Genomic DNA, 12818 nt, shown 5'->3' on the forward strand with positions numbered 1-12818 from the left:
AAGGCTATGTGAGACTAATAAATCAGCGACCAGTTCAATCCTCAGTCTTAATCCATCTGCGTTAGCTACAGTATGGCCAAACCAGTCCAACACTATGTGTGAAATCTTAATAAGAAAAAATATAAGGGGGAAAGTGAATAAAGGCATGATAAAAGAATAAAAAAGACAAAGGAGAAACCAAAAGATAAGTGAGAGGTGTGAGGGATGGCGAAAAAAAGTGTAGTGTTTCTCCATAGGCTTACACTTTACCTGACTGCATTGCTCAAGACTAGCAACCCGTGACGAGGGCTGTTTGTGTGTACGTGTGTGTGTGTGTGTGTGTGTGTGTGTGTGTGTGTGTGTGTGTGTGTGTGTGTGTGTGTGTGTGTGTGTGTGTGTGTGTGTGTGTGTGTGTGTGTGTGTGTGTGTGTGTGTGTGTGTGTGTGTGTGTGTGTGTGTGTGTGTGTGTGTGTGTGTGTGTGTGTGTGTGTGTGTGTGTGTGTGTGTGTGTGTGTGTGTGTGTGTGTGTGTGTGTGTGTGTGTGTGTGTGTGGAGAAAAAGGGGGGTACATATGAAGAACAGAGTCTCCACTTTTTCTCCCTACAGGAGGTCGTCACACCCAATACCTAAATGCATCCCCAATACGCATACACACACACTCTCTCACACACATATTTATGAAGGGTCTTTGGTAAGGGCATTATAATGCCTGTGCGTTCTAATCCTCTCAGCTATGCAGTCACCCTCCAGCATTAGACTCCTGCTTTTGTGCCGGCACAGTGGGACTGATCCTACACACTGACTTTAGCTGTGCTATTCAGCGCTACAGCTAGCTTCCCTATCCCTACACTTATCACCGTAAAGAGCTATTCATCACTATCATTTGCTCATCTAACCCTTCAGTTATGCCAACGCTGCCCGATTTACGCCGAAAGCATGTTCGGCTATTATTACAAGTTGACTATATGAGCTATATGTTACTGCACAAGGCTGCATTCACAGTTAATGCAGTTGACCCTTTCGCTAGTTAGCATTCAGAGCCATGCATACTGCAAACACAACTTCCATTTAAAACTAAAGTTAGCGTCATATTTGCTCGTGAATTATATATCTTTTATACAAGGCTGAGCTGGCAAAAGGGCTTGGCGGTTCAGCTGGGTTTTGCAAAGTATATGACAGTTGCGGTCATTAAACATATCCACACCAAATTAAAAGGTAATGACTAGAAGGAAAAACAAGAGGCACATTGGGAAAGTGATTGACTGAGCCTCATGCAGTGCAGCTTTAAATGCCAGTTCTAATGTGATTCGGCGTGTAAAGCGAACACCTGCCAGTCAGTCACCATTAAGAGATGGTAACTGACAGCCAATCATTTAGCCTGTATTTAAGCACAAGCAGACCTTTGAGAGTAAACCTAGTCTTACAACTGCAAACCTATGGTCCATTCAGGAGAGAAGTTTAGTTTTGAGACCGGCATTTACATATATTTTTCACTATACAATAAATCAGTGATTCTAAACTACTGTGTGCATATCCTGGGGTATATTTAATATGTTTTAGGGGGTAGAGGAAAGATTTAGATTTTGTTTAACCTATTAAAAGAAATGTACTCACAGTACAAAATCTGTCACTGGGACTGTTCTTTAAAAAAGTCCTAATATGTACCATTTAGATACAGATACTGTAGACATTTGGTACCAATTTGTACCTTTGAGGTACTAATAAGCACTTTTTAGGTAGAAAAGTGTACTTTTTGAAAGGGTACCCCCCAGTGACAGCTTTTGTCCCTTTGTTTCTTAGAGCATGACCTTGAAATTGTTGGGATCTGTCACTACACAATCCTAGTAATGTGTTTAGGGCTTCATTGTTGCGGATTTTCATTTCTGTTCATATATATTTCTATTTATTTCTATTGTATATTGCGTATTTGTAAATCAGGCTGGTTATCAACATTTCAAATAATTTAAAGGGGACATTTCACAAGACTTTTCTGATGTCAAATAAATCTTTGGTGTCCCCAGAGTTAGAGTATGTATGTGAAGTTCTAGCTCAAAAAAAACATATAGATAATTTATTATAACATGTTAAAATTGCCACTTTGTAGGTGTGAGCAAAAATGTGCAGTTTTTGGGTGTGTTCTTTTAAATGCAAATGAGCTGATCTTTGCACTAAATGTTAGTGCCGTGGTTGGATAGTGCAGATTAAGGGGCGGTATTATCCCCATCTGACATCACAAGGGGAGCCAAATTTCAATGTCCTATTTTTTCCCATGCTTGCAGTGAATGGTTTACCAAAACTAAGTTACTGGGTTGTTCTTTTTTAAATTTTTCTAGGTTAAAAGAAGCACTGGGGAAATAATTATAGCACTTAAACATGGAACAAGTCAGATTTTCATGATATGTGTTTAAAACGATTATTTAGGGGTTTGTTTTGCAATTAACATTTTAAAGGACAAGTTTGGTATTTTAGACTTCAAGCCCTGTTTTCAGATTGTTTATGGTGAAATAGAATGGTTTTGACTGAAATTTCAACATTTGCGGCTGCCCTGATAATTTCCGCGTGTTTGTGTTTCACCTCACACCTCTACAATGGGTTTAATGGTGCACTGGAACAATCCTTCCTAAAATGCATTAAACTTTAGTTTACAAAGACGTGAAACTCACCGAGTGGTCAGGGGTGTTCAATGATATGCTCACACAAAAATCGCTGCAAAAGACGCATTCCAACAGGTTTTATCGTAGTTTTTACCAACTCCATTGACTTGTATTAGATGTCCTGTGAAGTACTGTATTACTCCGCGCCGGGAACTTTGTTTCTATTCTTGCAATTGGCAATGGCGGATTAGCGCCACCACCTGGGCTGGAGTGTCTATTATTCAAGCTCTTAGCGGAAGAATGTACGGGTGTGAGTCGTTTGGAAAAATAGGTCCACAAGTTAACAACGAATGCTAAAACAGCTGTTGGAAAGCATCTTTTGCAGCGATTTTTGTGTGAGCATATCAGGGAACACCCCTGACCACTCGGTGAGTTTCACGTCTTTGTAAACGAAAGTTTAATGCATTTTAGAAAGGATTGTTCCAGTGCATCATTTAACCCATTGTAGAGGTGTGAGGTGAAACACAAACACGAGAAAATTCTCAGGGCAGCCTCAAATGTCGAAATTTCAGTCAAAACCATTCTATTTCACCATAAACAATCTGAAAACAGGGCTTTAAGTCTAAAATACCGAACTTGTCCTTTAACACATCTGATTACGATTTACGAAAATATGTGCACCTTTTGTTAATTTGTATGGATGGCACTTGTAGCAGAAGGTACAGTACGTTACATTGTTATATATTCTGTAAAACGTAATTAATCATCTCACCAACACTTTTTCCACAGCAACTGAACAATCTTTCCGAAATTACGGTTTAGCACAATAACCTTCATTAATCGTAATCCTAATGAGGGAAAAATTAGCTCAATGGTGCTGATTATTGTAATTAAACAAGTATGTGTCATGCTGATTCATCATACAGAATGGTTTCTGTTTCATTAAGGGAAATCTGCATTACACTGATACACCACATAATGATAAACGAGACAGACAGATAAAGCCCATCAGAATGAATATGGTTTTAAAATGGAGAATAGCTGGGGGGTGAAAGCTTAAAAGAAAGTTGAAGGGGGGGGGGGGCGTTCCTTAAAAGCCTAATTTCAGTTTCCATTGCAGTTCCCAGTGTCATTCCCTTGAAGGCCTGTGTGTGCCAGAGTCACATATAGTGTGTGTGTTCCCCTGAGGCTGGATTGGCTGTCAGACAAAAATGTTGCTCTGTCGAATCCCGACCACGACGCACACACAAATGTCCGTAACATCCAATGTATGCCATTCTTGTATGAATACACACACTCGATTTTGCAATGGCATTTTGCAGTTAATTGTGCTCAGCAGGTCACATTGATAATGCATGCACACACTCTTAATCAAAAATACGCTGCTGACTTTTAGCCCTACAGGCCAGTGCAGCATATCTTTGTTTGTGTGTCTGATGGTCACTTACAGTCTTTCCAGTTCTTTCAGGTCTTGAAATGCCCCTCTTTCAATAGAAGTGATCTTGTTTTCCATCAGCTGCCTAAAGGAGGGAAAGAAAGAGAGACCAAAGAAAAGATAAGTCACTGAAAGATTTTTCAATGACTGAACAGTTAAAATGCCTGTGTATATTTGGCTGCTGTACAGCTTTAAACAGTCTTTTATGTTTCACTGCCTACAAACCACATTTTTACAAACACCCTTTTACTGGATATCTCCACATCTCTTTTTATAACAACACCATAAACAAGAGTTTTCAACATCAGTCTAAACACAGCATCTATACTTAGATTATGCATACAAAGAAACATATTCACTATTTTTTTTAGCTACATTACAACATCACAGTTAGTCCGGATAACATTAATATGTGCACCCCTTGACATTCAGTATAGCAAATACAGTGTATAAAAGCTTTAATGGCCTACACAAATCTTTGGACAATAAAAACCCAGCTAAAGTCATTTTTTACATTAAAACATCCTACATAATGTTAAGAAAATTCAGTTTGATACCTTTATATTTATTAAATGAGAGTAAGGATATGACAATGATTGAAGGCAAGGCAAGGTATATACGTACTGTAGATTATGAGACTTTAGCCTGGATTTCTTAGACAAGGTCACATATAAAATATTATTATTTTACATTCAAATAAATGAATGTGCTGCAAATATTTTGAAACATTTTCTATTAACCTCCTCTTTGTGGTTGTTTTATCTGGAGCTGACACATAACCCAGGCTTTCTCACTTTCACCCACATACTAAAGACAACCACTGAAAATGTCAGAAAGTTTTAATGATGAATAATGTTATTATGTTAGGGTCAAATCAAGAAAAGTGGTTTGGTTTGATGATGTCCATTAAAGGTCATTAAAGTGATACTCCAGAATAAAGATAAATAAACAGAGAGAGAGAGAAAAAGTGATGGTCAAAAGAAAAAAAAGGTGAGGAAAGGAAGCTATAACAGACAGAGAAAGTCTTCCGCTGTAATCTAAACCTCCAAGTGGGAGGGCAAACCTGTCCTTACATGAGCTCTCTATACGTCTCTCTCTCACACACATACATTCACACCCACACATTCCATCTCACACACATTTACATTCACAGAAATATCCCTCACACTTTCCCAATCCCTGGCAACCTCACACAGAGACAGAGAGGCAGATAGAAAGACTGATAGAGATGGAGACACTTCACATTCCGATAACGCAATCATTTTTGCAAATAAATGCAGTCTTTGTGTGTTTTGGGGAATCATGGGCTTTACTGCCTCGTCAAGCTTCACCGTCCAAACTTGTTCAGTATGTTGTGTGTGTGTACTAGTGTTCAACTCTCACTAAAATCTAGAATATACAATGGAATGCATTTCATAACAAGTCTTGGCATTTGGCATAGCAATTCTTTCTTTGGCATTAATCTAATAATGGGCCCACTGAGGCATACATTGATGAAAAAGGGCGAGAGGACTCTTATTGGGCGCATTCTTTATATATTTAACGATATGCAGGAAATCTCACTATATTTATGTATAATGTATATTTTCAATATGGACATCTTCAATTAATCAGGAAGAGATTATTAATGATAAGGTCTCCAAATACTATAAAATGCTTCTTATGTTCACAACATTATTTCGTTTTTGCATTGAAAATAAAAACAAGGCAAACAAGTAAAAAACAAGTTTTTAATTACTTACAGAACTCTGAGGTTCCGCAGTCCCGCAAAGTCTGCTTTAGTAATTTTAGTCAGATTATTTGCATTCAGGTCACTGTGGAAAGAAGAGAAGGGGGTAAAACAGTGAATAACAACTGAAGTATTTAGCCCTAATTAAGACGCCTAATTTAGGCTATTAAGTAGTAAATGAGGCTATGAACGAATTTTTCTGGTTACTTAATCGCACTGGCCACTAGTGATGGATCTGGCACGCAGCTTGCTCGATGGCTGTTTGTCATATATTAATTTGCTAAACTGTCTGCGCACACTTGGCTGAATGCTCTCATTGGTGAAGTATGTGCTAGACTGTGGGCGAACCCTTAGCAGCTTTTTAATTGAATTCCGGTCAGGGTTGGGTAATCCTCAGCAATTAACGTTGGTGTCATTTATAGCTTTTGAACCCTACTTTTTATGCGCTCCCATTACAGAATATGTGACAGCCCTTCGCACCTACTCAGCCAGACTGTATGTCACAATATGCCATTTAATAACTGGAGGGTTTTTAAATATAGAGAAAAACAGCAGAAGCCAAGGGTGAATAAACTAATAATTCAGTTTAAGTTAGAATTTTAACTGTGATGAAAACGCTGCTCGTGCGGACAGTGCTCGTGAGACTGGGTTGGACGGAGATTCCAGAGCAGGTTGTGTTTAAACTTCATGCCAGTTTAATAATGAATCCCACTTCAGAGACGCAATCAATGTAACAGACAGATAGTGGCATGCGTGAGCGGAATAGATAAAAACACTGTGGTTTTGTTTAGCTGACAGTACTTCAGATGAAAGCATCGCCACACTTTGTATTACACTCATGCCAGTGTGTATTAAAGCTTTAAATACAGTCATGTGTCATTTTGTGAGTTATTATAACGCGTTTGCTGAAAGGAATTACTGTAACTGCAGTACCATAAAATGTGATTAACATGAAGACGTCGTGGTGGTCGTGTGTGGTTTATCATAACTATAAATTATTTTGTTATTATTGTGGAGCTGTTTATAATACATGCAAGTATAAATTGATATTGTAATAAAAGTGTGGTGAAATGTTGGTGTGGTGTATTGCGCGCACTCACAGGCGCTCAGTGTTGCGGGGAATGTTCCGTGGCACGTTCCGCAGACTCTGCCCGTGGCAGTCCACCGCTGTCCCGCTGCAGGAGCATTGTGACGGGCACGACTGAGCCCCAGCACTGCCAAGCAGCGCACACAGCAAAGCTCCCAAACACACCGCCGCTTTCAACACAAACATCACAACGCTTTCCTTAACTTCTGCTTGTATACGTACAAGAGTTTTAATTCCAAAAAAAATCTCCACAACAAATTCTCTTTGAGACGAAAACACTTGTAATCTCCTCCGACTTGAATGCTTTCCTCTCTTCTTATCAAATGGTAAACAAATTGGAATTTATTTCAGATCCGTTCCCATAAGGGCTCTATGTATTGTAGTCTCTTCTGTGTGGGCGCAAGTTTAAAGTCCCGACAGTCAAATCAAAGTTTCTGCGCTATAATATCCTGCGCGCGTTTTCTTCTGTCGACCTTAAAACACCTTATGCGCACAGATACGCGCAAAGACCCGAACTGGAGACGCGCGCATGAAGACGCACGCTTGAGAAGCCACCTGGTGATAGAGATGCGGTGATACACATCCAGCGGAGGCGATCTTCACGTGCGCTTAGAGAGTATTGATAAATGGGGGGTATTATTCTTTCGCGCCCTCAAGCATCCATCATCCTGTCACACGGGGACAAATCTGCTCAATAATTCCGACTCGGTGCTGGGTGAAGTCCTGGATGATCCTCAGAGAAAGATCTGCTTTCACTCGAATACTCAATCGGAAGTGTGTGTGTGTGTGTGTGTGTGTGTGTTTGTGGCACCTGATGGCGCGTGAATGCGTGTGTGTGTGCGTGTGTGTGTGTGTGTGTGTGTGTGTGTGTGTGTGTGTGTTCAGAGCAAAGGCGGCGCCTCTAGTGTAGAAATAAACCCCGCACTCTGATCATATTCGGTAACTGACTCGCACACACTTTCTTCAATCCACGAACACGGGTCCACGCACACGGGAGTGAGACATCAATCTCGTCCTGAGACATCAACCTCGTCCAACAAGCCGGTTGCACCGATGCTCCTCAGTCGGAAAGTTCAATAACTAAAATAACTTGAAACACATCTACAGTATCTGAAGAACAGGTGGAGTTTTTAAAGAACCCAGACTGATGGGCTTTCCAGGACTAAGTGAATGAAATAATTCCCACGCATGCGCCAGTGCTGTGAATGAACTCCAGTACTTTGATTCTCACGCTCGGATTGAAGTTGTTTTAGGTGAAGTGTGGCTTTCAGACACGGGACTCTTTCTCTCTCTCCTTTAGTCCAACATTGAATTGCTCTATATACACCGGGTGCGACTCCACCCCTCGGTCCGCCCTGCAGGCCGCTTGAAACACAGTCGTCTGCCTTCTACGGCTCTGTGGATATGAACAGCTATCACGAGGAGTCTAAAGACGCATAGAAAGCCAACAAGTGAACCGGCATCGATCTCTCTCTCTCTCTCTCTCTCTCTCTCTCTCTCTCTCTCTCTCTCTCTCGAGACTGGTAAAGGGAGCTATTTATTAACTGCAGAGAAAGTTTCGAAACTGTTTAAAAACAGTTCTAAGCTCCTTAGAAGATTACTGATTAATATCTGCAGATCTAAACACAAGATAGCAGGCAACAAAAACAGGAACCAAATCCAGAGAGAGGTGGAGAGTTTTGCCTGGAAGACAGAAGCACAGAGGGTAGTCGAAATGACCCCAGTCACCTTCTCAGTATGCACCTGCAGGGTAGGGAGAGGTCAAGGGTCAATTGCAGCTTCTGTGGAGCTGAAAAACACACGCATACGCACACATGCACTTTCACAAACATTTAATAAATCATTATCTATTGACTGTAGTTATCTGTTTTCATTTTATTTTGTGATATGACAAACCAATCATATTAATACTTTTTACACCTGTGTAATTAAAAACAATTACCGAGAACAGTAATGTGAGGTTATGGTGGATTGATAAGAAGAGTAATATTATTAAGTTCCATTAAGTAATTTATTGATATTTTTTCACTTTTATTGTAAGTTCTGTGTACAAAGTGCAATAAAGAACTATTTTGAACGCTTCTGCACACACTACAGACAAAAATACAATAAACAGTTATGTTAAGTAGACAACATACACATACAGTATCTTAGTAGATTATTAGTGCTTTATTTATACTCTTTAAAATAAAGGATTCAATAATGTTCTTTGTCAGGCTGTATGGTTTTATAAAAAACAGAAAACCTTTCTGTTGCACAAAAGGTTCTTTGTAGTGGTAAAAGCTTCTACAGATGATAAAAAGGGTAAGAAAGAAATGTTTTTAAGAACCTTTGACTTGAAAGGTCTTTGGATAACCAAAAATGTTTCTTAAATCAAAGCTATTGTATAAGCCCCTCTACAACATAATTTTAATTGGTGAGCCCCCTTTCCTTGACACAAAGGGAGTACACTGTACAATCCATGGCTGTCCGGGTGCAAGCTGACTGTTGTGTGAGGTATTGAAGTAGACAGTTTACATTAGTATATCAGGTAATTTAAGCTATGAATGAGTTGAACAATCTTGCTGAGATATATTTAGTAATGTGAGGCAGTGTGATATTTTAGCTCCGCTAAACACAATGACAGGTATGACGACAGGTGACTGCTGATCTTTCTGATGTGATCTGCTCTAATTACCACTGAACACCAGGAATGTGGTAGAAAGCGTTTCTGTGTGTGCTAGAGTGATGGCAAGCGAAGGAAGTGAATAAGAGACCAAGTGAGAGTTTACAACCTGTGTTTGTTTAATTTTACAGTCGTTTAGACTGCAGTAAACACATTTCCAGATGGACATTAGTTTGTACACTGTCCTTTTGTGCGGGTGTTTGTGTGAGACGCTAAACCAGACCACATGGTAAATTACTAAATGTTCTTTACACACATCTGCTTGTATCCCAAACCTTACTGTATACTGTATGTACGACACATCTATTGCACTAAAATGTGTCAGGGTTTTAGTCTAAGCAATACAAAAGCAATTGTAGTTGTTTATTGTGTCCTTAAGGGCTGTTGTCGTTAGATGAAGAGAAAATAAAATAAATAGAAAATGAAATTAAGAGATCACATATGTGCATAACTGAAGTGACTTCTTCATTATTTGTTTTGCTATATAATCATTTTGTATATCCATCACCTCATGCACATGCTAATTTCAGACAAAATGCCTAAAATATAGCATTATTGTTTTTATAATATTTAAGAAATAGGTACATTTGCATAAAAAGAGGATCAATGTCACATATGACAACATGTTTCAATTGATATTTTGCACTCACAAATGAGATCTCTTTAATATTCCATATTGGATTATGTCTGCAATCAAATGTTATAGATCTCAAAATGAACTCTAACAATTCTCATTGGATTCTCCCAAGACATAAAACCAGACTGATCTCACGGAAAGTCATGTTATAGTCACGAAAATTTTGATTAATTTATTTGTGTCAATGGCACTAAATTCAGCTTTTTATAGTTTTTCGTGTCCCTGGCACAACTTTCTTTTTCGTGTCATTTTATGTATTTTTTTCTTAGTGTTTTGTCCTATTTTCTTACCATTGTGACGTGGGGTTGGGGTTAGAATCACTTTCTGTTACATTTTTAGACATCCAAACCCCAACTCCAGCTGAGAATAGTTTTAAAAATGGAAGAAAAACATGTAGAAACCAATACATAAAAGTAAATTCTAATCCAAACCGCAAATCTAACCCCAACCCCAAGCGAAAATTATTTAAAAATAGGGGGAAAAATGAGAAAACAATACATAAAATGATATGAAAAAATAAGTCGTGTCACGAACACGAAAAACTATTTATATAAATTTGTGCAATTGACACGAAAAAGACATTCGTGCTCAATACACGAAAAAAGCTGAATTTCGTGCAATAGACATTAATAAATTAATCAAATGTTTTGTGACTATAACATGACTTGCCGTGAGGTGAGATGTTGCCACATCTAAAGTTAATTCATCCATAATTGTATTATTTGTGTCTAATAAAAAATATATATATATTATTAGGTGAACATTTTTGACAAAGTTAAAACATAAATTTAACAAATTCAGTACTTTATTAAATCTTATTAGCCATTACAGAGCAACATCCAAGGAATCTACTGTAAACATCATGCTAATCCATTTAGGTTTTCTCAGGCAGGATTGGGATCTTTGTCAGGATTGAGGATGAACCCAAGGACACAACAGGTACAGAAACAATACTTTATTTAAACAAAACAGAAAACAAAACCCACAAGGGGGCAAACAGAACAGGGCTAACACAAATTAAACAAGAGACTACACTAAACACTATAATTTAAACAAAACACTAAACATAAACATGAGATATACACGGCAGCACACGCAGGAAGACAACTCGATGAACAAAGAAACACTGACGAACCCGCACTGGACGACAAATACAAGTGCTGCGTCCGAAACTACATACTATATAGTACGCGAAAAGCAGTAGGCGAGGCGAGTAGTATGTTCGAATACATAGTATTCGAAAAACAGTATGCGAAAAGTACCCGGATGACCTACTACTTCCAGTTAGATTTTGCAGTGTGCATACGATGGACGCTTCACTATCCCATGATGCAGAAGAGGCACGCGGATGTTTTCACGCTGAAATGACATATCGTGATGACGACGTATGTCACGTGATGTAGCAACATGGCGGATGTAGTACGTCCGAATCTCATTCATACTACCAGGATTCATACTATACAGTACCTACTGTTTTAACGCCAAGTAAGTAGGTACTTCATCTAATTCAGTACCTACTATACAGTATGCGGTTTCGGACGCAGCCAAGGACTCTTAAATAGAGACAAAATAAATTACTTACACCTGGAAATCATTACATGTAAGAGATCGGGGAAAAAGTGACGAGACCCTGGAAATGCATGGTCAGAATAAACCAATACTAAAACCACGCATCTCTCACATAGAACATTGTACTGTCAGAACCCTGCCATGCTGACTAGATCTAAATACCAACAAGGATCTGGCAGGATCCTGACAATCTTATTGTACCTGCAAATGTTTGGAAAGGCAAACATTTAAACTGAGAAACATTTACAAAAAAACGAATGATTAAAGTGTTCGCAGCGAAAAACCCAAAACACAATTTTCTCTCAAAATAGGGGTTCAAACTGACCAAAGAACCATTTGGGTGACATCCGATTAAACAAAATTAGTTTAATTGACAGTCAAAAATGCCTAGACAAACATATACTATAAAAGGAAATGAAACTCACAACACACTGAACGCCCAGTTCACAGAATGTTTAATATATTTTAATCTTTAACTGCCTGGAAATCATATACTGAAGATGAGTACAGAGAAAATAAAGATAGGCGCAGCAGTGTTCACACATTCCAAATTCAGGTGGTTTCCGGTGAATTGTTATGTTGCATATTGTGTGGTAAAAAAGGCATGTTGTTGCTGTGGTTATGACTATGTTTGTTTGACTGGCATGTTAAATGGTTTCTACTGAGACAAAACATTTCATTTTCCCCAAAGTGTGAATAACAATACAAGAATTAGACTTAAATCCGTTGACAAAACACCCATAACACACATACACACAAAAGCTGTCAGCTATGTGTCTTTGTTCTGGCACTGCTAAAAACGTTTCAACTATTATACAATTGTTAAAAATAGGTAACACAAGCATGTCAATACATGAAGTGATAAAAACACTGTTATGGTTGTAGAACCCTCCCATACTGTAGCACTTACTGTCATGACCTGTGAATGACACAGAATCTGCAGTAACTATCTCCACCTGATAGTAGTGATGGCCAGGGTGTAGGAACTATGTGGAAGGTGGACACATTATAAATCCTGTCATCCTGTCTCATGAATATTAATTTAGTGACATACAACAAGCAATCAAAACTGATTTACTGAAAAGCAGGAAGGTGGGAACTAACCAAATTAGGATGGTTGGCA

At 38.7% G+C, this 12818-nt stretch overlaps 1 protein-coding gene across 4 annotated transcripts in view; it reads right to left on the bottom strand.

Moving 5' to 3' along the window:
* slit2 (slit homolog 2 (Drosophila)) overlaps positions 1–8127 on the bottom strand; it is an 86083-nt gene extending 77956 nt beyond the window's left edge. For 3 of the 4 annotated variants that reach the window (XM_065254706.2, XM_065254707.2, XM_065254705.2), the window contains exons 1-3: positions 6838–8127; positions 5751–5822; positions 4022–4093 (exon numbers count right to left, since the gene is read on the bottom strand). In XM_065254706.2, the coding sequence (XP_065110778.1) occupies positions 4022–4093; positions 5751–5822; positions 6838–7010 (317 nt within the window). In that variant the 5' untranslated portion in view covers positions 7011–8127. The remainder of the gene's footprint in view (positions 1–4021; positions 4094–5750; positions 5823–6837) is intronic. The other variant, XM_065254708.2, reaches the window with a different exon arrangement.
* Positions 8128–12818: the final 4691 nt, after the last annotated feature.

The sequence above is a fragment of the Paramisgurnus dabryanus genome, chromosome 4 (genome assembly GCF_030506205.2).
Source record: "Paramisgurnus dabryanus chromosome 4, PD_genome_1.1, whole genome shotgun sequence".
NCBI classification, from domain to species: domain Eukaryota; kingdom Metazoa; phylum Chordata; class Actinopteri; order Cypriniformes; family Cobitidae; genus Paramisgurnus; species Paramisgurnus dabryanus.